The following is a 26,646-nucleotide window of genomic DNA, read 5'->3' as shown; positions in this document are numbered from 1 at the left end:
TTACATCGGGCTCTCTGATTTAACCGATTTTGCAGCCTCCTGCGCTGTTTAGAGTCAGAAATACCTAACCAATCTTCCTCTAGCCATGCCGTAATACACTCGGAGAATTGCCGTATACAAATCCTCTTGCTTATAGTTCCCGCTTTGGTGCCAGTCTTTTAATTAATCAGAGATAGCTTATAAGCACTCGGATAGTCCATAGTACCGTTAGCGGGATCGTTAGTCGCGTCTATACAGTCGACTAACAGTTTCCACATTATATCTGAGGTGCAAAAGAAGATTTAATCTAGTATATCTAGGTCTCGGTGGAATATTAAGCAGATAGTCAATAGATACTATTGAGAGTAAACTAGGATCAAGCTTTAACCTTCATAGCGGTGGCAATAGAATAGTTAGGATTGTAAAGCTGATAAGGTAGGTTTATTAAGCGGGTTAAGGTCAGCCCAACGTTCTAGTTAAAAAAGATTTTCAAGACTTACCGGACCCATATTATTATATATCTACATAAAGCTTGACCACCTTAGGACATAGTACCCACTTGACCCGAAGAATCAACCTTAGAATAAGGAATACTAACAAACCAAACCAAGTGTAGCTATACCTGGGGCCTAGGATACCTATTCTATCTAATAACACTTACCAATATCATGCAAAAGTGATCTCCAGGTATTATACACCGAGAGCTGGCTTACAAAACACGGGATAAGAACAAGAGCTACCCAACGGAATTTTTCTTGGAATTATAGAGACTAAAACTTTATTAGCTTAAACCCCTCTTAAACTTAGTCATTTTTTAGCAGGAATCTACATTTCCAACCAGCTTTCGGAGACGAGTTTCTTATAATACCGGGGTTAATATCAATTGCCTCCCATACTACTATAGTAATTGACTTATCATCCAGACGGATATAAGAAGAGTATAAATGCCAGCTATTGCAGCCCAAAATCATTCCACAAAGTATCAAATATAATGAAAGCAACAGTATCAGTAGTCTTTATCCTAGCAGAAGCAAATGCCTTTACATATAATCTATCTCCTATACAACCTAGAACTCAGCCATACAATAAAGTATCCGCAAATTACCAGTAAGCAGTGAGTTCCTATTGATGCCGGCCGCTTTGCTCCCTTCTTTAAGTCTTACAGTGACCAGTGCACCGAACTGTCTACTATCTTTGGATCAGCTCTGCATTACCCCAATAACGACAGCTTCACGATTTGGGATGCGAAGCAACAGGAAGTTCGCCCAGCTTGCCAGATCGAGCCGTCCACTCCATCGGAGGTTTCCCAGGTACTCGAAATCCTTGTGCACTACTGGTGTTACTTTTCGGTTAAGGGCGGTGGTCACTCACGGAATCCTGGGGACTCTAACTCTGTTGGTGGTGTTACCGTGGACCTGGACCGCATGACACAGGTCGACATATTAGAGCATGGTAACAGGGCGCTTGTTGGATGAGGTGCAACATCCTACCAGGTGTACGAAGCTTTGGATGCTCATAATCTGTCCTTTGTTGGTGGGAGAGTCGGCACAGTCGGTGTTGGCGGATTTACACTGGGCGGCGGGACATCACCATTCTCGAACAAGTACGGTTGGGCGTTGGATAATGTTTATGAATATGAGGTGCGTTTATCTTTGGAAAGTCTGGAAGCTCTATTCCCATATCCTGAATGTTTTATCCTCTACAGGAGTCGTATGACCACTGACACAAACAAAGGTGGTCCTTGCAAACGGAACGATCGTCAACGCCAACGAGACTCACAATCGTGATCTATACTTCGCCCTCAGAGGCGGTGGGAATAACTTCGGAATTGTGACAGCCTTCACTGTCCGTACATTCAGCCAGGGTCCTGTCTCTACGACTACGACTACGTATCTCCAGAATCAGACTGAACAGGTCCTCGACCAGGTTTACCAGCTCTTCACTGACGATGCTTTGACCAGCGATGTGGAGATGGGCTATGATATGTACTACACATATGTCTCACAGGATGACAGTTTCAGCCTATCAGGCACCCAACGCTATGGGAAGCCGGTGCGGAACCCAGCTGTATTCAAGGCCATCTACCAGATACCGAGGTTAACAAGAAGCACAACCATATCTAATATGGGTAACTTGACTCGTGAATCTGAACCATTAGGTACCACAAGGTATGCTCCAGGCCCATTTAATGCAGATACATTGATTCCTCACTGGCATTGGTACTGAACCGAGATGTACTAGGCACTTATTCGCCACCCTAACCGTGTTGCCTTCCCGTTCTCTCCTCACTCAAGCAGTAAGGATCTTCGAACAAGAGGCTCGAGCCATAAGATCTGTGGATGGCTTGGTTCCAAACCTCATTTCCTACGCGATTTCACGGACCGCAATTGCAGCCATGGCGCAGAGGGGAGGGAACTCGCTCGGCATACATGGCGATCAACCTCTCTTTCGTAAGCTACTACTTCTTATTCGGCTTTTCTCTGGCCCATATTTCTGACGTAATCTCAGTCATCTTAATTTCCACGGCTTGGTCTGATGCCCGTGATGATGCCGCTGTTAATACAATGACGGAGAATGCTATCCGGAGAATCAGGGAAGCAGCGGAGACCCTCAATGTTGCGCACCCGTTTCTTTACGTGAATTACGCATCAGCTGCGCAGGCCTCAGAAGTGTTTTCTAGTTACGGGGAAAAGAATGTGCAGAGTCTTAGAGACATACAACGGGCAGTTGATCCACATGGTGTCTTCACCTCGCGGGGTTTGTGGAGTGGATTTGCCAAATTGCTGTGATGTCTCTATTGTTAGGGTTTACGGAGCGGATACGTGATCTGCTGTTGGTAACTTACTAAGTCTTGTGCCTGGTTATGCTACGATGATGGTCACATTCTTCAATATATAGCTTGGTGTACAAGTAGCTTCCTGTCGACGGATCCCTACTCACTGCTGACTACTTGCACCGTACATATATTTCGCTACTCTCTCAGAGACTGCTGCACTAGCCTCTTTCGCCATTTAACTCTTGCCTCGCTCCTTTATATCTGTGCTTGCAAAAAGATGTTTATTATATGTACCATGTAACATGCTGTCGGGGTAATACCAAAGTGAGCCCTCCAAAATATCCAGGATATCTCCACCCACAAAATGACCATCGGGAGGTGCGCATCAAAGAAACCTCCGATCACAGGCATATCGAAGCCAAATCCTGCATAAAATAAAACAATTCATCATACAGATGACCGCTGGGAGAAAGCTATGCATAGAAATCCGGGGCGAGTGATACCTCCGCCGGCGGTCTGAACTAGGGCTCGGCGGAATTTAGTCTATCTCCGCGCAACTGAAACAAACCCTCCAACCACGTTGACAAGGACGGCTGAACAACTAAAGTCCTGGACAGCAACTACCTCGAGTATAAATAGGTTTGTGTGACCCCTAGAATAACAATTACTTGCACACAGCACATATTGAGCAAACGAGCAAACTTACACTATCAATTCTTGAAACTACCAAAAACAACATGGCACCACCCAAGCAACTCATCACTACGCATTTGGGCAAGAATGGCCCCCAGGTCAGCCCCGTTGGGCTTCGACTCATGGGAGCAAGCGGCATGTACGGTAATCCGGCATCGGATAATGAGCGTCTGGCATTTTTGGTGCCGCGTATTAAATGGGCGAGACGTTTTGGGATACTGGTATGTTAGCTGCCTCTCGTTCTACATATGTCTCCATTTTCATGGGGAATATTATCCTTCCTGGAAAAGTGCATCAAACTGTTCATCTGTATAGAAGGTTCGTACTAATAAGACTACAGCGGACATATACGGTGATTCGGAGCATCTCCTCGGCAAATGGTTCGCCGCCAACCCCTCCAAACGGAAGGGCATCTTCCTCACAACCAAGTTCGGTCATCCGAAACGCGACCTAGCTAATCTACAAGGCACTCGCGCCATGAATACAAACCCGGAATATTTCCATGATGCCCTCGAAGCTTCCCTGAAGCGTCTCGGCTTACCCTACATCGACCTGTATTACATCCATCGCCTTGATCGAGTCACCCCATCCAGAAGACTATCGAAGCAATGATTCAACACAAAAACGAGGGCAAGATAAAATACCTCGGCTTGAGCGAGTGTAAGCTGACTCCTTGCGCCGCGCCCATACCGTGCACCCGATCTCCTGCGTACAGATGGAATACAACACATTCTGCCTGGATATCGAGTCGCCAAAGTACAAGCTGCTTGAGACAGCTCGGGACCTTGGGGTTGCTATTGTGGCGTATAGTCCCCTGGGGAATGGGTTGCTTAGTGGGACACTATGGTCGAAGGAAGATTTCACCAAACCTGGTGATCTGCACGGTGGAATGCCGTGGTTCAGTGACGACCATTTTAAGACGAACTTGGCCATTGTGGATAAGATTAGGGAGATTGCTAAGGCGAAGGGTGTTACTGCGGCGCAATTCACTCTTGCTTGGATCCTGGCGCAGGGTGAGGACCTTTTTGCTATCCTGGGGACAACTAAGGCGCACCGGGTTGCGGAGAACCTGGGTAGCCTGGATATCATTGTAAATCCGGAGCAGGGGAAGGTTGTTGGTGGGAGGTTTCCGGCGGCGATTATGGAGTATTGCTTTGCGGATACTCCTCCATTGGAGGCGTAGGATGGATAGCATTTTGTCAGGCGGCCCTGTACAGACCAGTTTATCTTCAAGGCTAAGCTCCAGGGACGGTTCCTCGAGGCCGAGCTGGTTATACACAGCTTGCATACATTTCGGTTAATACTTTCGCTGTGAAGTGTATGACCCTTGTTTTCTCAGATCCCTCATAGCATCCGTAGTAGACGCATGTTTATCGTACAATTGTCTAAAAGCTACTTATCATTATTGCATTATTATTAAACGACAGTTGGCGACTTGGAAAGAGCCCTAGTAGGGAGTTGCAATTGGGTCTAATGCAATTACTACTACTAATATATGATGGTAACATCAATCTTATTTCCTTTCAATACAGGCTTGTATAGTGATATTTTCATATCTACCTTCTGCTGTCTTTCTCTGCAGACCCATGATAGATCACACAATAAGCTTAAACGACCAGATAAACGCATGTCAATCAATACATGCTCTTCAAACGAAAGATAAATGTATTTCAAGTGGAAGGCTTTGTAGACAATTTAGAAGCCTGAATGTCAAACGCAAACGCGGGGCATATAGAAGAAACTGATTGCGAAGTAATAAAGCGAATGCAGAATGGATATGAAGTAATAAGGCGAATGCAGATGAAGCAACGCAGAATAGTAGAAATATCCATTGGAAAATGTCAGAAGAGTCCCCATTCAGTCAAGTATTCCTCTAGGGAGTCAAGTCCCTGCTGCTTGGAAAGTAGCTCATTGTTGGCGTCCTCTAACTTTCGCTTAAGTGTAGTAATTTCGATGTCCCTCTTAACCTTCAAACCGTTGAGTGCTTCCTTGGTTTCTTTCCAGATCGTCTCGTTGAGCTTCTTTTGGCCGCTAAGTGTGGATATCGATTTTTGATTTGCCATTGCTCAAGACATCTTCTTGCGTACAATACCATAAAGATCCAAGGTTTCTCCAATACGATAGCTAGCGAGGGACTTTTAAAACATTCTGTTCCAGCTGCTCTAAACCCCTACTTGCCATTGTCTTTACATCCTTAGGTGTTCCGCTTTAGCGGCTTTGGTCATTTCTGTTAGAAAGGAGAGCAGTAAGCGGTATTAGCATGAGCAAGCGCACTTTTCATCGATCAGTGGATACTCGTTTCTTCACCCGTAATCGATCTGTTGACTGCTGTCCGAATGATGGAATGCTATTGATGTAGCCCATAATAAACGAATCGAATAGGTACTCGCAGGCTTTATGTAATAGACAGATGATCACCTCCCAGGTGCTCCGATACCTTGAGTCTTCGACTTGAGGCGGCTTCAAAAGGTGGGATATTAAAATCAAGGGTTTGCAGCCGGTTTAGCCTATCGAGTAGCAGCTGCCTTTAGCAAGGCTTTTTAAGCATCACTGAGTAGGTCCTCCAGTTAAGCTCCTCTGTGGTGTCAGACTTATGGGTTGGTAGAATATCCATTGTTCAATTTCCTTTGATTCTTGACTTTCAGGGACTCCTTTGAAGTAAGCAGTATTGGGTGGTTTCATCGAAGTGCCCCTCAACTGCTTACGATGTGTTCCATTAATTGGGACAAGCTCAGGAATAAAAGTTTCCCTGAACGCGTTGCAGACAGGGTTGCCTAATTGGCTTAAACCCTGCGTAACAACGCAACAGTTCATAGCGTTCTGGTCTTCAGATACACCAACTGGGCACTGCAGGTGAATCTCGCTATACGCGTCTCACCAGCGCGTGGATCTTGGTATGGCGTCATGTTGGTTTCGAAAAGCTGTTACTTTTAAACCTGATTGGAGAGTAAACGATGCTGAAAAACGGGGGAGGGGGAATGAAGAAGAGCGGTTGTTGACAGTAAAGTTGGGGGGGAAGATGTTGTGTATGTATTTTGATTCACTGAGCAGGTGAAGCAGACGGTCCGGGAAGATTAGATTGGTATGAGGCTCGGTAGGAGATGAGGCATGAAGCTCGGTACGTCGGGTAGGCTGATCAAGCGGTGGCTTCGTGGGTATATCGGGAAAGATATCGGGTGATATAGCAAGGATGGGCACCCAATGCCCTTGCTTCATATTGGCATAGTCACTCGCCGCACACTCAGCCAGAACCTGGCCCTTTACATCAAGGCCTTGCTTTCCCATTGTCCAGGCTTTTTCCACCTCGACAACCACAATGCTCACAGAGTCGAGTGCAACAAAATGATGCTCTATACGACCTTTTCTAGTAAACTCACCCTCCAGCAGGGTCCCTGGCTTGTTGACAACGGTACTATTGAATACGCAAACAATACGAGTGAAAAGTGAGGAGATGAAGCGGGATCTGGTTTCTTCGTTGTCGTGGGAATCAAGAGGACCATACTGTCTGAGAGCATCTTCAACATCACGTACAATATCACGAAATATGCCAGTAGGAATCCGAGATCGAACGATATCTAGTTGTAACATATCTCGACCTGCGTAATTAGGATCTAACCATACGTATGGCGCAATATGCTTGTATGTCACACTAGAAAAGGAGACTTCCAGTTTCTTGGCTGAAACCTGTGTGAGAGTGGACAGCGGAATATCATAAGTTGCTAGTAGCTCAAGGAACGCCTCCTCATCTGTAAGGTCTTTGTCTGCTCTGACCTTAGCAAAGGCCTCGAAGATGTCAGATCCCGGCGGAATTTTGGAAAGTGTGCCACGATCGCGAGTCTTCATTTCATGTGGGCATGCTGGGATAGGCAGTAATCTCTGTATAGTTCCGGAGCTGTGAGTTCGAATTCTCCTTGGTGATTAGGTCTCGCTACCTAGGGGGCCTCTCTTTTCGCGATGAAATTTCAAGAATTAATGGGCCGGGTCCCCCAGCCGGCGCAGTAGGGATCGTTGACTTAGTGAAATCATCAATACTATCTTGATCTGATTCATCTGATTGGTCTAAATCGTAGACGGAATGACCGGCAAACCAGTCATCTAAATCGCTCATACTTTTCAAGATGCTTTCAGCGATTTAGTATGTAAATCAGAATAAGTGCAAAGCCCGTTGGCTGCAGGCCAACGAGGTTGACCAGGTAACAGATATCACGATAAGCACTCCCGAGTCCCGGGGGAAGAAAGCGAGTATAATACGGTGCGATCGTCTTGAATACGTCGATCAGAAGATCTTGATGAAAATTTAAGATGATATTCTCCTGAGACCGCAAAGGGGATGCTGTGTATGGCTGTGTTGTTTGACGAGAAGTTGGCTAAGAACAATACTGATAATCATGATGACTTGTGAGTGGTGGTAAGGCGTGCGGTGGAATATTGCCAGACCAGTATATGTTCCTCAATTAGTTTTCTGCACTCAGCAGTATATTATTTAATTCTAATCTAACTATAGTTCTTGTTATTTGATAAAGGATAGTAGATCTTATCCTACTCTATATCTCAAGATACTAATTTCTGACCCCCTAGTAACTGGTACCCTCGAAATTTATCATCTGCTCCCAGGAGCCCGCTCCCCACTGCAATCCGATAATATGTTTGACAGTACTCTTTTAATATATACTCTAGCGGGGTGACCCTTGCTACTCATCGCATGATCTTAAGCTATGTATATGATAGGTAACTAGCCGCCATAGTTAATTCAGTCAGACAAGTTCTGCATTCTTTCATGGGCCGTACAAGCCGGTAGTGAAACGACGTGAACACTGACGAGTATCGGGATCTGACCTACGGGGGCCGATCTACTAGTGGTGTGACGACCTACGACCGCCTAACAATATTTCTTGGTTATTCCTTAAAATTTATTTTCAGTTTCTATACATTTATACATTCAGAAATTTCCTACAAAGAAGCTCTTCTACCGGACATATTGTTGCGCTCTGCATTGCGGGAGATATCTGTAATGTCACGAGTGTGTTGGCTTCGTCTCTCAGCGTGTCTGCTAGCTTGCGAAAGTGGCGGAGGTGGGCCTTGATCGAGTTGTAAGTCGTTTTCTGTCCAAAAGCGCGAGCCATGCCGTGGTAGTCGAGCTGTTTGTGGAAGTCAGTATTGGAGTGCAAGTTCTATTAGGAAGGAGACGAAGGCTACCTGGAGATCTGGGTAGGCTGCAAGTAGAGCTGCGAAGAGACTCTCTTATTTCTTCCAGTTTACCACCATGTTGATCAGTGGAAGGAGTGGGTTGATGATGAAGGTCGGAAGTTGGCTTAAGAGGGTAAGGGAGGGAAGTAGGCTGGAACTCGCGCAAGGTCCAAGCTGTTCTTAACAGATGGGAGACGAAAGTTGTTTAGCTGTGGATAAGACGGAAGATTTGACTGAGAATACTTGAAGTAGACGATAGAAAGTCCAGTTCACTTCGACTTTGTAGAGAGGGTTTATAGGGGTGATGATGTGATTGGCAATGTGGTTTCGAGCTGCTGTCTTTTGCCTGTTGCCCTACAACACTAGGCAATTACTAGGTTCAATCACGAAAGAGGTGCATCAAATCACTCCAATCTGCATCCTTATGTATAAGCTCTGACTGCCTTTTCTGCCCCACCCTAACCCCGAAAGACTAAATCCTGACTCTGTCGGAATTAGCATCCCCACGAACTCCAGTACTGCATCCTTTCGACGGACAATTACTTACGTCTTTCTTTGAAGCTTCCATAAGCTTTCCTAAACCTGCAAACGGCATATTGCTAAGATGCCTCGATTCGAGAATAATGGAGAGTGGCTGGCCCTCATAGTGGATCAAATCGATGCAGAGCACCTTCTGTACGCTGATACAATAGAGCAAATCCCTTTCAACGATCTCTCCAAAATTGCGGTTGTCTCCTAGCGGTGGAATGGAGCAAGAGCTCTCCCCTCCTGGAACTTATCCTGCGCAGTCGTGCAAGCTAAGAAGATGCAAATTCGACATCTGTTCATCGACATCATCTCTATTGATCAACAACTGGAAGGAATCGATCTTATTCAACAAGTGATGGCCTTTTCTGTGCTTTATAGAACCATCCCTGTTATTGCAGCTTATGATGAAGTCGAAGAAGACTTTAAGATAAAAACCATGCGGCCATGAATCTTCTACGAAAAGCGATGCTTTATGAATAATCCCTCTCGGATTGTTTACATCGGCCACAACGGTAAAGGCGCAAATATCTGCCCTACAGTAAGGGATAGAGCTATTACCAAGGGACTCGTAGCGAAAGATGTACGAATGGCTTTGAACTGCTGTCTGATAATGCCAAATCACGTGTATACCTCGCGTGGGATTGTGTAAGTACACAGTAATAACGACCTTTGACTTTGTTCTATTGTTGGTCCGTATGGGCTCGGAGATAGTGAAAAGCCAGGAGTTTGAAACGCGATCCATTCTGGTGGCTTAGGTCTCCATTGTGATAGACGCTGCGGCCGACCATGACCATATCTGTATGACTCTTATTGCTGAAAGATCTGTGGTGATATGCTGTCCGAAGGGGAGTGTCCGTGACAGCCGAAGTGCGAGGACAACGCAACTCCCAAGCTCGTCCGCGGTTCGTAGCATGAGAGGCTTGACATTCCCCGCGTGGTCAGACACCGAAAGATGTTTTGGCCCCAGATGGCCCATGAGTCAACAGAGATTTGGTCCGAGTTGAGAAGTAGCTCCCTTTGCTTGAATGTGAATGGGTAACCAGAGCGCGCGCGGTAGAAGTACTTAAGAGAAGGGGGAGGGGAGCCGTTGGAGAGCAGCCAGAGTAGGGAAGGAGCTCATACACCCAACATGTTGACACGATACTTTCGGTCTCGTTCTAGTGGCAGGTGGTAGACCATGTTTTTATAATGAATATTGGTAATCGGAAGTATACAGCTCAGCCAATCCAATTATCAAACACAGAGAGTGGAGTGGAGGCCAATGGAAGGATGTGGGGGTGCAGATGCAGCAACTCCCGTGACGCGGCATCTTTTATACTCGGCATCGTATTTTGTCAGATTGAGGGGTCGGAGTAAATCCGGAGATCGGGGAAGCGGACCCCAATTACTGTTTCGGGTTCCCGACCAGAGAAAAGATCGAACGGATGGAAGCGTTCAGAACCTTTGAACAGAAAGGGGCAATTCATTTGGTAAAGAATTGAATTGTTCCGGAGGAGTGTCTGCCGCTTGACGTCATGCATGTCTCCGCCGACAATTGAATTGTGCATCAGTTGATATTGTTGTTTACGTGCCGTACAGAGGACATAATAGTGGAAATAGCATGAACTGTAAGGACACGTAGAAATGGATCGAAGTCCGTCGCAAGGCACCCATCGTGACCATCTTTCTTATCTTGTATAGCCAGGGGGTAAAAAAAGGCGAAACAAAAGGTCAAGTGGTGGCTCGAATTACCCGAAAGGTACTCGCTGTGAAGGACCCCACCGAGGGGTATGCCCAAAGGGGTTTAGTGGTCATGGGGACTGGCGGGGTAACGCGTGAGGATAATAGCGGATAATTTCAATCCAGCAATTTTCCGAGGACCTTCCCCCGCCGGAGTTGAGCACAACTGAGAAACTTACTTATTGCTGTCCTCTCCCTCTCTGCTTCTTCCTTTTCTCTTCATTCATCTTTCTATTCTTCTCTGAACTACTATACCTCTTCCTCTATTCCTATCTCTCACCGTTCATCATGTCTCTCGGCAAGAAGGTTACCCTCAACTCCGGCGCCGAAATCCCGTATGTTTACATGGAAACCAATCGATGAAGGAATGTCAACACTGACCATCTACACAGCACCCTGGGATTCGGTACCTGGCAGTCTGCCCCCGGTGAGGTTGGCGAGGCCGTCTACCAGGCCCTGAAGGCCGGTTACCGTCACCTGGATCTGGCTACCATCTACCAGAACCAGAAGGAAATCGCCGTTGGTATCAAGCGCGCCTTCGAGGAGTTCAACATTAAGCGTGAGGATGTCTTCATCACCTCCAAGCTCTGGAACAGCCAGCACCACCCCGACGTTGTCGAGAAGGCTCTCGACGACTGCCTTGCCGAGTGTGGCCTCGACTACCTTGACGTATGTTCTGGGGTTAAACCTTCCTATCTGGGGTTTATGAGAACTAACAGAAGAAACAATAGCTCTACCTCGTCCACTGGCCCGTTGCCTTCAAGACCGGCAACGAGTACTTCCCTCTCGTCGAGGGCAGCACTGTCCCCGGCGGCGACTGCATTATCGACGACAGCATCTCCATCGTTGACACCTGGAAGGCCATGACCAAGCTCCCCAAGAGCAAGGCCCGCGCCATCGGTGTCTCCAACCACATGGTTGAGCACGTAAGTCACCGCCAACCTACTTCCATCAGCCACTCAAACTAGCGTGAACATTGATACTGATATTCCCTGTTCCAGCTCGAGGCCATCATCAACGCTACCGGCGTCGTCCCCGCCGCCAACCAGATCGAGCGTCACCCCGTCCTCCAGAGCCCCAAGCTGATCCAGTACTGCAAGGAGAAGGGCATCCACGTCACCGCCTACTCCGCCTTCGGCAACAACATGATCGGCGAGCCCCTCCTCATCACCCGCCCCGAGATCAAGGCCGTCGCCGAGGAGGCCGGCAAGCGTCTCGGCAAGGAGGTCTCCCCCGCCCAGGTCATCCTCGCCTGGTCCCAGGTCGGTGGCCACAGTGTCATCCCCAAGTCCGTCACTCCCGCTCGTATCGCCGCCAACTTCCAGGAGATCGAGCTCACCCCCGAGGAGATCGCCAAGGTCACTGCCCTGGGCACCGAGCGCCGCTACAACGTCCCCTACGTTGCTAACAAGCCTCGCTGGAACATTAATGTCTTCGGTGAGCCTGAGGAGGCTCCCGCTGACCACAAGGTCATCCTTTAAGTGTCTCGATGTGCTGGTCACGTTTAATGATTGATGTTTTGTTTGTATGTCCATATGGAGGATAGATTGGTGTATATACATCGTATATATGAATAAAAGCTAAATGTATACATCACACTAATTGTCAGAACACTGTAGAACCTACGTTCGACATAGCTCTGCTAGTTCTCTCTAGACACTGGTGAAGATATTCATTTACCCTCAATCCCAATAGAAACTCCTCAATCCAACCCCATAAACAACTCCAACAACTTCGGATAATTCGGCGTCCCCAGCCCAGTAACCGGATCCCACCCCTTAACAGCCGGGAACCCATCCGTCCCACAACCCTGATTACTCCCCTTGGTCACATCAAAGAAAACCCCCGGATTAGCATACAACACCGGATTAACAAACCCCACCGTCTTCTTGCCCGCCGCAAGTCTCTCCTCGTTAATCCTAGTCAACAGTGCCGCGAAAACCGGTGCCGCGGCAGACGTACCCCCGACCAACGTCGGCAACCCTTTATTAAACACAAGTACATTATCCGCAATAGCGGCGACGTCGGGATACGCCCTTCCGATGCGATTGTAGATTCCGCCGTTGGCGGCAAAGCTGCTGTTGTCGACGCTTTCGTAGTAGGGATAGGAGAGCTGCGCGGTGTTGAAGTACTCCTCGACGGCGGCGTTCTGGTAGTCTGGTCTTTGGTAGATATTACTGAATCCACCACCGGAGGGGAAACTGGTCGTTGCTTGTTCTTCGTGCGCGTGCACGTCAGCCCCGGGAGGGAGGTATGTACCTCCCGCGGTAGTGAGATAGGGACATGTAGCCGGGAAATCTGGAGCGAAGACCTTATTATCTTTACCAAGACAGCCGCTTGGCGTGGGCGAGCCGCCACGACCTTGGACGCCTGAGTCACCGGAAGCCACCACGATGGAGACGCCTTGCAGGCCCAGTTTCATGAACTCTTGGCATTGGCGGCGCTGGTAGGCGATCGGGAGGTCCGCTTCTGCGCCGCCGTAGGAGATCGAGATTACGTTTGTGGGCTTGTAGACGCCGCATTGGCGGGGAGATTTGTAGCCCCCGTCGGCTGGGTTGGGGTACGGTGGGTCTAGGGGCGAGGCCTCGCTGCAGTAGGAGCCGTCGATGGCGTCGAGGAAGTTGTTCAGGAAGCCGTTGTAGGTGTAGTTGTTTTGGTAGATGGGATCGTCGGTTTGGAAGAGGATGGAGTTTTGGGGCCAGATTAGGGGGTAGGAGATTTCGAAGTCCAGGTCGGATTCTGTGCCGGCGTTTGTGGTGTCTGCTGGGGCTTGGGCGCCGTCGATGGCATTGAGGATTGGGTGTGTGCCTGTGGGGATCTTGCTGGGAGGGGGTTAGAGTGGGTGGAAGAGAAGGGAGCTTGGGGAGCGTACTGGGCTACGGTTGAGAAGAAGAGGTCCAGGTCATCTTGGCTATAGACGTCCCCTAGATCCTCAAAGATACCGAGCTCGTTGCCCTTGGTCGCCTTGTCGCCGTCGGTTACGTTGTACATGGCTGGTCAGTCAGCGTGTGGTATGCCTCTAGTTAGGGTGGACATGGTCTTACCCTGAATGCAAGCCGGCGTTACAGCTACATCACACAACAAGAGCAACTGGCCTAGTAGCTCCTCCAAAGGCAGGGTCAATGGTCGGAGGATGGGTGGGAGGATGCCAAATGACCGTTTATCAAGGCTACGCTTCTCAACTGGTTTCTCCTCTCGAATCTCCAGATGCTTGATACCGGGCGTGATATAGTCGATGTGCGATTGCACACTTTCTGGGACGTGGTATCTATTACTTGGTTAGAGAGAAACTTCACATGAACAACGGAGATACTCACTCTCGACAAGCCACATGGGACCGACCAGTGCCAGCGTGCGAGTAGCGGTAATACTCCGTTTTTAAAAGCTGTTCGACCTCATCGACGCCCGCGTCAAACTGTAGCCATTGCTTGTTCGTCGACTGGGAGATACGATCCGGGGAAATGCCTGCAGACTCTAACCACGAGCGGACGCTGTCTACGCTGTCTTGCGACGGGGCGAATAGATTATGGACCTCGTCAAGCGTCATGTGGTCGCCGTATCGGGGGGAACCGGGGGTGGACCTAGACCGTTAGCAGGAGAAGAACGTACAGAAGATATAGAAAGCATACACTTCCATGAGAAGGTCATGACCACGGTCCAGATTAGACTGGGTCAGACCAATTCGCATGGGCAGCACGGTCTGGCCATCCAGGCGTTTCTCCCCTGTCCAGTGGGCTGGTACAGCATCGCGACGCTCGTGGAGGACGTAGTCAGTACGCGTTGGGATTGCCAACACGCCCGCCACAAGTGTATGCAACAGTAAGAATGAAGTCTTCATATTGATATCACCACTTGGGGTTCTTCAACCCTGAACACAGAGAACAGAGGTGAAGCAAGGACTAGTATAGACGGACTCTGCCCTTTCATATACCTGTCTGGAAAGCCCCATTCCCCGCTCGCAGAGGGCCCAAGCTCATTCAACAAGCAGTCCACTAGCTCTCGGGGTTAGCAGTTTAGAATCGCATTGTTCTCCTGAAGGAGCATTAGTGTGCGCTAAGGCCGAGGGGAACGGCGGGTGATTGTGTAGGCTTCAGGGTTCGATCTGCACAGAGAGCCATTGTTATTGGCAGCGTTGTATCGTCGGGTCCAATTAAGTCTTATAAGCTTGTTTAGGCCCGGTCCACTCGAACTTAAGAGCCAAACCTGTCTAGCGCAGATTAAGATAGTCATGGTGGTGATGATAGTGCTGGATTGATATGGTTTCGAGTCCTGATTATCACAAACACGGGAAGTAAAATATGGAGTGATCAACCTGAGAAAACCTCGGATGAGCTTAATTATGACGAACCCATGTGAAGGAGCAACTTAAGCTTCTCGTGGACATCCTGCGCGTGGGGTATGGATAGATGACGATCGAATGGGGAACGGTAAAGCTTCGGGCTCTAGACCCGCTATTTGCTCTCTCCCTCGGCAGCGGTAACAGCATATCGCTGATCGACGCGGGGAACACCTGCTCTGTAAAACTAGCGCAATTGAGAGCAGCGCTGCTCTCCAGTTCGACCCCTGAGAAAGCCATAAAAGCAAACTCCACGAGATACGCTAAAAGTGAACCAAAGACCCACCAGTGATCGAGCAGAAGAATGCTTGCTTCACTGGTTTTTGTAATGAAGTAGCCTCAACCTAGGAGCCTTGGAGGTGATCTGCATGGGTTAGTTCTTGTTTACTAAGGACAAAGAGGGGTTTGCGACTGAACGAGAAGTTTATTAGGATGGAGGTGTCAAATGAAGCCAGTCTGAAGTCCTCAGGATCACTAAGCCCACCTGGGGTTCTTTCGCTCTTCTCCCGTCTGCAGGAGAGTCAATCTTCCAGTCCAGGTTTTGTGTTATAGTGCTGCCATAATGAAGAAAATTTTGGGTGGCATGGCTTGTCATCCTCATTTTACCTAATTCCTAGTGTTAAGTAGTGATATCAATGCCTGGTTATATTCCTAAATCAGTCAGCCCTTTATCTTTCTATATTGGAGTTATTATGTCGTTTCTTAACCCCCCAAGCGGGTCATTTTCACTCGCTTCTGGGAATAACATCTACCGCTAGCTGTACAAAACAATATTGCTGAATTGCGATGTCAGTTGAAGGAAGATGGAAAGGCGAGGGCAGATACAGTGGTAAGCTCCGTATAGATGGCTTACTTCTGGCCATGGTAAACATAGGGCTTCGTTACATGGGCTGGCTAGTCCCAACAAGGAATAGACACAAACTTGCGAGGCATTTCAGAGGACTCTTGCATTTTAAAATTTCATACAGTTTCTAGGGATATATTTGTCCTGTAGAAACTTAACAAACACTTCACATTGATATTGAAACGCGGAATTATGAGGTTGGGTCATATGATCACGGCATGTTTTCGTTGCCAGGTTCTGGTGTTGTTTTTCCTTCCTGCAAACAAGCTCTCATTTGAGTCCTCGTGTCTCACAACCTAACTCAACCTACCTTCTCTAACTTTGAGTTGCAGAAGGCTGGGTTGAACTCCAATGGTATCTATGTTGAGAGCTTTAACCAATAGCATTCGGCGAACGCGACCGTGTCCTAGAAAATCCTCTAGCGTTGCTCATATCCTCCCTACGGGAACTCCGATTGAGGAAGAGACCTTACCACATTACAAACCGGAGCATTATTATCCGGTAAAAATCGGCGATATCTATCAAGCTAGATACGAAGTAACCGGAAAGCTTGGGTACGGGGCATATTCAACGAGTTGGCTATGCCGGGATCTCCAGTGCGTACCCCAAGTCCAATATATCCTAAAGGGATTCTGACAAGTTATGAATCAAGAGTCAATAAGTACACGGTCCTGAAGGTGTCCACCTACTTTCCAGACCATCCTACTGTAACAGATCGTGAATTCAGAGCCTATGAACACCTGGCAAAGGTCGATTCTTCGCATCCGGGTCAGTCATTGATCCGCGAGCTGTATGATTCATTCGACCTCCAGGGCCCTGACGGCACACATCGGTGCCTCGTGCTGCAGCCGATGCATATGACCCTTCTCGAAATGAGGGGCCTCAATCCCAGGCCATTTAATCTGCCTCTGCTTAAGATGACTGTCATGCGACTTCTATTGGCGCTTGATTTCTTGCACGCGGAGGCTGAGGTTATACATACCGGTAGACTTACACTCTGTAGACATTGAATCTCATACTGATGTCTACTAGACCTAAAGACCGTCAACTTAATGCTCAGCCTGGAGGATAGCTCCATGATGGCAGATTTTGCAGCAGCGGAATCTGAAAACCCAAGTCCCCGGAAGTTGATTGGTCAGTCGCGTATTATATATAACAGTCGAAAGTTTCGCAGGCCAAGTGGAGGTAGAGACTACGGTCTCCCAGTTCTATGCGACTTTGGTGAGGCAAGGATTGGCAAAACTCAGGAGTCAGGGCCTTTCGTCCAACCATATATGTACAGAGCACCAGAAGTTATTTTTGAAATGCCTTGGGGAAGCGCTATCGATATCTGGAACCTTGCAGGCCTTGTGAGTCAGACGCTACTGGAGTTTCTTATTACTGGGCTGCCTTGCTGATCTTTGATTAGATTTGGGACATGTTCGAAGGGCTGCATCTATTTGGAGACATATTCGATTCTAAAGACGGCCATGACCCGTTCAAACATCTGGCCCTCATGGTAGCCTTGATTGGACCACCGCCGACTGAATTCGTGCGGCGTAGTGAGACGACGGAGCAGTGCTTTGATTCAAGCGGTTAGTACTTTACTCTCATCGCACATCCTTTCTCTTATTGATTCCGAGGCTAACATGGTTGCAGGTGGCTGGGTTGCTCACCAAGAAGCGACTATGCCCACTGTTTCTCTTGAGGTTCTGGAGAAGCGGCTTAATGGCAAGGAGAAAGAGTTATTTTTGGCATTCATTATGTCGATGTTGAAGTGGTTGCCAGAGGAACGCAAGACAGCCAAACAACTGCTTGAACATCCGTTCTTGGTCGATTATAGCTACTTGTAATATCGAAGTAATTCATTTATGGTCAACATTTCAGCCGCCGCTTACCTCGTGCAAAGTCTCAGATATAGTCGAAATAGCATTTTCCTACATCACAGCACGAGGTATGATATAGAGACACGGTCACATGGGTTTAGAAGACTGCTGCTAAAACCTACACTTCATAATTAGAATCTTCCAAACCCTATTCAAGATAGGAGTATGTTATTTTTCTAGACTTCAAGCAACGATCTATTCTTGCTATCATCATGACCATTATCACCATCATTAAATCTTGCCGAGTCCATCACTACTCCATCACTAGACCTCTCTCCATCCTGAAACCAAATACAAAATGTGACCTCATGTCTTCATTGTCCCAGCAACAAAAGGTAGAAGAATCCCCCAATTACCCTTACCAAACACAAACTAAACACTTCAAAAAGGATTAGAGACCTCGATAAAGATCTACTGCGCACCGCCTTCATTAACCCTAGTAGGCTCCGCCAGTGCACTCCTAACCGCCGATGAAACAATATCAGAGATCTCCATATGATCAAACTTCATATTAATCTTAGACGGACACGGATTAGGGCATGTCCGCTGAGGCGTCTTGTTTAGTGATTCCCTGAGCATTATCACCATGAGCGTATACCCGACTATTTGCGCGACAATGTTGGAGTTTAAAAAACCCCACAGCATTCGACCGCCGGCAGGGATCGGATGGGACGGTGGTAAAGAGAGGACATAATTGGTGATACGTCGAAGGAAAACAAATACCAGAATTACGGCAAAGCCTACGCCTAGGCTGGAGTAGATTTGTTGGATGCTCTGGTTGTATGTGTCCATTTTGTGGTGTTAGAGGTAGATTGTAGGGCTTTCTTGTGGGGTTTGGTATTGGGAGATGATGAAGCGGGTTTTAAGTTGGCTATGGAATTCTTGAAGAGTGAGCTTCCATTCTCATTTAATTCCTTTGCCTGACGTGGTGATGGGATTTTCGTGGGAATATATACGAGAGATTGTACGCCTGATCAACCTTCCTAGGGCTTTTTGGCCCCTTTGAAACTGCCTTCTATCGTCAGCACAAGGCTTGGGTTTCTCTGATCATTCTATGGTTTATACTTAATGGTTGATTCAGTGGTTTAACGGTTACTGTGCCTCTTCTCGGGATTAGGGATATATTAACGTTTTACTTATGTGTTATCCTGGACAATTTCAGGTTCTGGGTACCCTTCCAACTATATATAGCATAGATACAAGAAGATTTAGTCCAGGGACTATCTATAACCTCGCTAATTGGTGCCCAATTTGGGATCTTGGACCAGAAGTACTCCCTGATTAAGACAATTTCTGATAATCGTTCTGACTATGGCCCTCTAATGGATATAGTTCCCTGGTTATATAAGACCACTATGACAACCAACACCGAGGAAAATCCCGGATATCGCATAAACTAAGGACAGTAACATACTATGCCACAGTGATTATTGTTACGTGAATCTAGAAGACGTTCCATGTTCTTGCTATATACACAGCACAAATATACTTTGTGCTCTGACCCTTAGTAATAAGGTATTCTTAATGAATTCATTCCAGACTCTGCAGCTTACAAAGCTCTCAATTATGCACCTGACTCATACTTCATCCATTCTATGACCATATAGTATTGGATACGAAATGGGTGGTCCCAAGGGTCCTCGGCATAATACTTTAAAGGGAGCGAGTTGTTGTCGTCTACCAATTTCCGTCTATATTGATTACATTAGATGGCTGAATAATTCTCTCAAATGCGATCACTCGATCAGTGAGTGACTCACAATATGGCCATTGCTTCTATTCTAGGAGAAGGGGCGTGAAGTCTAGATTCTCGAAAGTCGGCCAAGACAACGATGGAGCCTATTCGGAGACATTCTTAGGGCTAAGTCTCCGACATGCTTGCGTATAAATTTCCGTGTCAATCCATCATGCTATCTTCCAAAATGAAGGATATGTTATATCTTCTATTAGCATTAAATTCATAAACAGAATAACAACGATGACTCTTTACGACGTTCTAATCATCGGCGGCGGCCCAGCCGGCCTATCAGTAGCAACCGGCCTCGCCCGTCAACTATACCGCGCAGTCGTCTTCGACTCGGGTGTTTACCGCAATGCCTTGTCCAACCATATGCATAACGTAGCTACATGGGATCACAGTTCACCTGCCGAGTTCCGTCGCGAAGCTCGTGAGCGTATCCTGGCCCGCTACGATACTATTCAATTCGAGAATATCGAGATCAAGGACGTCCAAAAGACCTCTGATGGTTACTTCAAGGCATTCGATGCCCTTGATCGTGTCTGGACAGGCCGCAAACTGGTCCTAGCCAATGGTGTCCGTGATATTTTCCCAGACATTGATGGGTATAAAGAGTGTTGGGGGAGAGGCATGTGAGTATTTATTCTGCTTCTTATGTTCATTGTGAGATTCTTTGGCTGACTATGTATGGCAGATTCCACTGTCTTTTTTGCCACGGATATGAAGAACGTGGTTGTGCTTCTGCGGGATTGCTCGCCGTTGGCGATGTTGCTAATCCTATGGTAGCCATGCACTTTGCCCGTATGGCTAAGCGATTCGCTAGTACAGTGACTTTGTACACTGATGGTGCTGAGGAGCTTGCACAAACTCTGCAGGAATCAACTCGGGGAACGGGGATTAAAGTTAACAAGAAAAAGATCTCCAAGCTAGTTAAAGGACACGGTGCATCCGATGTACACGTCATATTCGAGGATGGCACGCAAGTAACAGAAGGCTTTCTGGTAAGTACATGTCATATACTCTCGTCATGATCTAAATCTAATCATCATTAGACCCATAAGCCCAAGACTGAGATTAATGGTCCTTTTGCTGAGCAACTCGGGCTGCAGCTGACACCTACCGGAGACCTCGAAGCTACGGCACCGTTCTATAGCACCTCTGTTCCGGGTGTGTTTGCTGCGGGTGACTGTGCTTCTCCTGTGAAGGTCGTCGCAACGGCTATGTCATCGGGGGTATTGGTGGCTGGAGGATTGGTGGGGCAGTTGCAGGATGAACTGTGCCTGGTGAGCGCGAATGAATGAGTGGTGGGTTTGATATTAGAGTGGCGATGATGCTTGTAGCATTTTTTTCATGCTTTACACCATTGTATACCTTATCTGTGTCAATATTCCAGTGGGATGTTTACCTATATGTGTAACTTAGCTAGACATATTAATCAAATAACATATTAATTAAATACTCTGGCTCTTTTACTCCGAAGCTGTGCGGGTATACTAGTAAGCCATGTCCGGGCACCACTGACCTCTGGGTCTTTTTACTTATATAACATATAAAATTGACATTTCTCATCCATCACAGCATGTTAATTCAGGGGAAGAATGCCAGGCTCATAACCTAGAAGTCGCTAGATAAAACAGCACATGCTACGCGTTATTTTGTGAATTTTTTTTGGTTATCTGGTGTGTTGAGAATGTATTTGAAGTGGATTCGAAGTGGGGTTTCCGTGAACTTTTTATTATTGGTCAAAGCGGATGATTGACTGGCCACCGTTGTATATCCATTTGTTGATAACCCTATCTAGTTTCATTGACGCCTTGAAAGGCACATTGCTAACGACAAAGCTTTACCTAGAATCGTGTATTTCGGTAGACGTGACGATAGGAACTCTTTTATCTCCTCTCCGGGGTAGTCCACATCGTTATGCATCGCCAGCTTTGTGGTCGAGTGATGAGTAACTGGATGCCCAACGATTAACTAGAGCCACAGTCACTAGATGACCTTCATACGTTGACAATGGTACTTAACTTGACCGTCTGCTCGGCCTACGATTGCAAGGCTTCCACCGAGCGTATAGATCTATAGCAGCGCAGCCCCAGTCTTATGGAATCTTGTTTTGTCAATCCGGCGCTCGACAATAGCAGCACTTGTCTTGAGGGGTCATGAAAGTGAGAGAAGAGGTTAGCTATACTTTGTTTAGTTAGTAAATGGTAATCGAAAGTGGGCTTGCTTTGGAGTCAGTCAGAGTCAGAACTATTAAGCACACAGTAACCAAAAGAGATGTAGGTGCGTAGGAAAGGCATTGTTGCGATGATTGGGGAAGTCCTTGTCTTGATTGGCATATGGAGTACCAAGACGACCAAGTGGCAGGTTCTGTAGTCATGAAAACAGGATGGCCGAAGTCAATCTACACACTCGGTATTCCACATATAGCAGCGTTAAGTTTCCAGTTACGCAACGATTAAACTATAATAGTACGATGACTAGAGGTAACAGAAGGGTAAGATTACTTTGAGAAATAGAAAACAAGTTGGCAATTGTTAGGATCGCAGGAAGATATGCTCTGTGGCTGACATCGAAATATGGAAACTTCGGGGAAGCCCTAAACAGGGCTTTTATACAATAATATGGGATTGGTTTATATACGAAGCGGCCCTATAAAAGATCACCATAGATTACCATCTATACCGCATAAACCCCCCATACCTCTCCCCTCTCTCACACAACTTTCAATAACCGGGGAATACGCCCTCTTCAACATGGGCTTCGACTTAGACATCAAGCCGGTCGAGTACTGCTCCAATCGATACAATTATATCCCTAAGAACGGCTTCCCTTACTTAGGAGAAGCACTGATTAGCAAGAGCAGCCAGTTGGAAGATAGCAACTGTTTTCAATGTGCGTGACATGGGGTTGCCATGGCCGACCACTTTCTCTGCGGCAGTGCAGAGCATACACTGGCTTCACGCTGAAGCAGCGGCAAAGGAGATGTTAGAGCAAATCGGTCAAAGCATATGCGCATGGAAGCAGGTCTGATCTCCATGAGGAAGTACTAAGTGTAAGAGATTTGCTATTGATTGATTCGGCTGCGTGTTCCGCGGTAAATTTATTCCCTGCAGCACACCCTAGATCAACCAAAGAAACAGCCCCCATTTCTGTCATGGGCAGATTACGTCCACTACCGGATACATGATTTTCTGGTCGCGTAGGTATTTATGACTTCTGTAGGGTTGAATGAGTCATTGACAACTTTACAGCGGCGTGAGTGGTATGTTACAGTTCTCCTGTAGCAGTAGGGTGTCTGGGTGGGAGAGAGGCCATTGGAGGAAATGCATCGGTTGTGTATGATGCACATGAGCCTCACTAATGACCTGTATTCATACGAAAAGGAGCGACAGGAGGCAGAAGAAGATAAGACGAGAACTTTGAACGGTGTCCAGGTTCCGAGTGATTTGCTTGACGTGCCTAGTAACGCAGCGAAGAATGTCCTCCGCCAAATCATATTGGAGCTGGAGCGACAGCTCCATCAAGCTTATGCCGCCCAGGCTCGATCAGGCAAGCGCTGTGATAGGCAACTTCGATAGGCGAGATGGATGATCGAAAGCCTTCCTTGAAATCTGTTCTTCTCGTCCACGCTAGCTCGATATGCTCGTGCTGTCGCTGGCTCTCGTTTAGCCACTGAATGAAGGTGACAAGATAGAGGCATCATTTCCGATTCCCCGATGCAACTCTGCTGAATATTCAATAAAAACTCTTTTCCATCCAACAAGCCAAGAGTTAGTCACGAAAGCTTCCCATCACAGGCGACGTTGTGCGCAAATAGTGGAGCTTTATCGGATGTGTAATAAGGTAGGATTAATAACATTAATATGGTAAGTTCATTCACTAGCGGATAAATGATACTACAGCGGTCCAAGATGGCGCGTGCGATAACTCTAATGTCTCAGATAGAATATATTTGGTTTCCGGCCAATTCCGTCGGAAATAATTCGGCAGTGGAGACCGACTACCGTACTTGCAAGGCGAAACAGAGGCACTGAGTGAGCCTTCCGGGCTCCGTACCACGCCTTATTTTGGGCAACAAGCGCCCTGTCTGGTAGACGATAGCACCTTGTCACCGAGTGGGTACCGCCAAAAGGAGAGTCTGGGTCTCTCGAACAAGCCACACATCCAGCATCTAATGAAATCAGCACCACCAGCTCAGGTATGCTGATGGAGCTAATTAGGGTCCGGTGAGTGCACTGACAAAGACGGAGAGGAAGGCCAAGGATGGCGACAACCCTATAATCCACAAACTAGTGGGTCCTAAAAAAGGCGTATTCACACGCCGTAGTCAAATGTTCCAGTGAGAGCCTCCGTCTTCATGTGCCTAGCCATTTCCAAAGCACCTGCAGGAGGTGATTGCGATGCACAGGCTTTCCCAGATAGTCGTTCATACCTTTGGCGAGATAGGTTTCAGCGTCGCCTTTCAAAGCGTTTCCAGTGAGCGCAATGATAGGCACATCAATGTTCATGCTCCGGATCTGAGATGTCGCCTCGAGGCCATCTAGCACTGGCATGCTGATATCCATAAGCACTACATTATAAGATAGTGGCGTTTGTTTCACTAGCCTAACGGCCTCTGCCCCATCCCAGGCAGCATCGATCCGCTCGAACCCGAAACTCTGCAAGAGCTTAAGCATTACCATGTGATTCACCAAATTATCCTCCACGAGCAAGATGTGTTTGCGGGGCGCGACCTCTCTCAGCTTTTTGATAAGATTTTCTGAGCTGTCAGTAGGAAGCATGCTGGAACGCCTCATTGAAACTCGCGTATCCGTCCGCCCCATTTTAGCTGTGAACCAGAATACACTACCGGGCCCGTCCGGATTTGGTCGATAGCCTACACTCCCATTCATGAGCTCTGCTAGGCTTTTGCAGATGGAAAGACCGAGCCCGGTGCCTTGGTATTTCCGTCTCGTAGTATCCGCAAACCGTGTGAATGGCGTGAACATGGTGTTGATAGCACTTCCAGGTACACCAACGCCCGAATCGACTACCTCAGTCGAGACATTGTACATTCTTGGATCCTCAGTGTCTATAGCGAATGAAGTGGATATTTTGACATGCCCCTTCTCCGTGAATTTCACCGCATTGCCAATAAGATTCTGGAGTACTTGGCGATATCGTAGTGGATCTCCACGCATGGTTTGAGGAAAATTCGGCGGCATGGAACAACTGAGGGTGACACCTGGTTTTAGACAAGATTTGCAGTTTCGCACAACCGCGCCCACGACGCTTTCAACCTCCACAATATCGGATGTTAGGGAGAATGACCCAGAAGATAGCTTCGAGTAATCAAGGATGTCGTTGATGATCTGGAGCAATACTGAAGTAGAATCCTCGAGGATAGATGCATATTCACGCTGGTTGTTATCGAGCTCGGTGTCTGTCAGCATTGACAATGCGAGGCGCATGCCGTTCATGGGTGTACGAATCTCATGACTCATGTTAGCCAAAAAGTCGGTCTTGAGTCTTGATGATTCCTCGAAAGCTGCGATGAGACGCCCCTCAGCCGCCTTCCGTTCGGTCAAATCACGCGTCACTTTCACGAATCCGACATGACGGCCGAACTCGTAAACAGGGGTGATCATAACATTGGCCCAGAATCGAGAGCCATCTTGACGGTAGCGCCACCCTTCATCTTCCATCCTTCCATCACGCAAACATACCGCCAGGCCCCTCCCTGGCTTATTGTTGCGCCGATCTTCGGGACTATAGAACACTGAGAAGTGCTTGCCGATGATCTCGGAAGCGGAGTAGCCCTTCATGATAGCAGCGCCTGGATTCCAAGTTGTGATGTTGCCACGGGTGTCCAGCATGAAGATGGCATAGTCTTTGACGGTATCCACCAGGATTTTGTACGTTTCATTCACATATGCATGGTGATGATCCTGGCTATCTGAGCGATCCCTGGTGTCCTTATGCGCCTCGAAAACTATATATATCAAAGCACGGTCCTGAAAAATTGGGGTAACCTGAAGTCGAAAGTACGACTTTTTATCGCTTAGATGAATATCATCGATCAACTGAATTTGCTTCGTTGAGATCGCCGCTCGTATCGCGCCATATAAGGATGCAGTATCTGGCACAGGGACTATGGAAGGGGCGATATCACATATGGAAGTATTGAGCAATGTATCCCTAGTTTGGCCCGAGAGGGCGAGGTGGCTGTCGGACACTTCCACTATGGACAGGTTTGCGTCAGCGACGATGGTCGGTACTGGGGTGTAGCGATAAATGCGATACAGCGAGGCATCGTGCTGTGGGGTGACATGTTCAGCGTCTGAAGCGCAGTTGTCATTCGTTCGTAGCGATGGCTTCGGGTCGCCTTTGAGTTCACTTAACGCCATATCATTATCTTCTGGTGGCGTCGTGATCAGCGGCAGGTTCACGGTTTGGGCGCGATCGTGCATGCTGAGATTGAGAAATCGATCTCTGAGCGACATCCCTGCTTTCTACGAGAAGCGTGGCGGTATAAGACTGGACGATCAAAAAGACCCGTTGGGATCTAAGGGAGGGAAAGCTAGTAGGCGGTTTGGGGTTGATTCACCCGATCCGACACGATCTAGGTTACGTTGTGACCTCGTGAAACCCGTTCATACCAGTAAAATTCACCCACAAAAGCTGAAAGCCAGATCAAGATGGAAAAGCAAAGCGATCAGGATCTGAAACCTCATGTTGGCTCACAGAGAGAAATCTTCCTCATTAGGGGAAATGCCGAGTTAAGGCAAAAGGCCAAACCACCGACGTCAACGGAAGGCGATCGACCATGCGCTTTCGTCCACTAGTGGACGGCCGACCAGCCCGGCCTGGCGGGGCACATGCTCAACCGGCCAGTCACGTTGCTTCTGCTCGCATGCCAAAACCACCAATGTTTGCATTCCCTCCAACCTTAGTCCAACTGATTCTTGATTTCCTTCAGAACCGCGGGTCCACCTCAGA

The 26,646-nt window shown here is 47.6% G+C and overlaps 8 protein-coding genes across 8 annotated transcripts; 5 read left to right on the top strand and 3 right to left on the bottom strand.

Annotated features, from left to right (window-relative positions):
- Positions 1-1,013: 1,013 nt before the first annotated feature.
- Positions 1,014-2,827, top strand: AO090023000267 (FAD-binding oxidoreductase; the record flags this gene model as incomplete). The annotated part of the gene is made up of 7 exons (XM_023235508.1): positions 1,014-1,093; positions 1,145-1,445; positions 1,473-1,619; positions 1,714-2,147; positions 2,221-2,429; positions 2,488-2,736; positions 2,784-2,827. The coding sequence occupies 7 exons, from the start codon at positions 1,014-1,016 to the stop codon at positions 2,825-2,827; spliced, it is 1,464 nt and encodes a 487-aa protein (XP_023090523.1).
- Positions 2,828-3,492: 665 nt separating this feature from the next.
- Positions 3,493-4,631, top strand: AO090023000266 (uncharacterized protein; the record flags this gene model as incomplete). Its single annotated transcript, XM_023235507.1, is given in 4 exon segments — positions 3,493-3,669; positions 3,782-4,027; positions 4,042-4,108; positions 4,114-4,631. Coding segments are annotated over 4 exon segments (1,008 nt in total).
- A 2,190-nt stretch (positions 4,632-6,821) lies between these two features.
- On the bottom strand, positions 6,822-7,291 carry AO090023000265 (uncharacterized protein; the record flags this gene model as incomplete). Its single annotated transcript, XM_023235506.1, has 2 exons — positions 6,822-6,860; positions 6,980-7,291. The coding sequence occupies 2 exons, from the start codon at positions 7,289-7,291 to the stop codon at positions 6,822-6,824; spliced, it is 351 nt and encodes a 116-aa protein (XP_023090521.1).
- A 3,879-nt stretch (positions 7,292-11,170) lies between these two features.
- Positions 11,171-12,363, top strand: akr1 (putative aldehyde reductase (AKR1); the record flags this gene model as incomplete). The annotated part of the gene is made up of 4 exons (XM_001820784.3): positions 11,171-11,217; positions 11,275-11,551; positions 11,614-11,808; positions 11,884-12,363. 4 exons carry the CDS (start codon positions 11,171-11,173, stop codon positions 12,361-12,363), a joined length of 999 nt encoding a protein of 332 aa, XP_001820836.1.
- A 221-nt stretch (positions 12,364-12,584) lies between these two features.
- On the bottom strand, positions 12,585-14,720 carry AO090023000263 (S53 family peptidase; the record flags this gene model as incomplete). The annotated part of the gene is made up of 5 exons (XM_001820783.1): positions 12,585-13,704; positions 13,755-13,875; positions 13,927-14,150; positions 14,200-14,463; positions 14,512-14,720. The coding sequence occupies 5 exons, from the start codon at positions 14,718-14,720 to the stop codon at positions 12,585-12,587; spliced, it is 1,938 nt and encodes a 645-aa protein (XP_001820835.1).
- A 1,702-nt stretch (positions 14,721-16,422) lies between these two features.
- Positions 16,423-17,894, top strand: AO090023000262 (putative protein kinase; the record flags this gene model as incomplete). The annotated part of the gene is made up of 5 exons (XM_023235504.1): positions 16,423-16,658; positions 16,703-17,046; positions 17,095-17,411; positions 17,471-17,636; positions 17,701-17,894. 5 exons carry the CDS (start codon positions 16,423-16,425, stop codon positions 17,892-17,894), a joined length of 1,257 nt encoding a protein of 418 aa, XP_023090520.1.
- A 2,011-nt stretch (positions 17,895-19,905) lies between these two features.
- Positions 19,906-20,966, top strand: AO090023000260 (NAD(P)/FAD-dependent oxidoreductase; the record flags this gene model as incomplete). The annotated part of the gene is made up of 3 exons (XM_001820781.1): positions 19,906-20,297; positions 20,360-20,666; positions 20,718-20,966. 3 exons carry the CDS (start codon positions 19,906-19,908, stop codon positions 20,964-20,966), a joined length of 948 nt encoding a protein of 315 aa, XP_001820833.1.
- A 3,057-nt stretch (positions 20,967-24,023) lies between these two features.
- fos-1 (sensor histidine kinase/response regulator Fos-1/TcsA) lies at positions 24,024-26,150 on the bottom strand (the record flags this gene model as incomplete). The annotated part of the gene is made up of 1 exon (XM_001820780.1): positions 24,024-26,150. The coding sequence occupies one exon, from the start codon at positions 26,148-26,150 to the stop codon at positions 24,024-24,026; it is 2,127 nt and encodes a 708-aa protein (XP_001820832.1).
- Between the last annotated feature and the right edge of the window lie 496 nt (positions 26,151-26,646).

This window comes from Aspergillus oryzae, chromosome 3 (assembly GCF_000184455.2).
Source record: "Aspergillus oryzae RIB40 DNA, chromosome 3".
NCBI classification, from domain to species: domain Eukaryota; kingdom Fungi; phylum Ascomycota; class Eurotiomycetes; order Eurotiales; family Aspergillaceae; genus Aspergillus; species Aspergillus oryzae.
The sequence above is the reverse complement of the archived record's forward strand: the minus strand, read 5'-3'. Positions and strand labels throughout refer to the sequence as shown.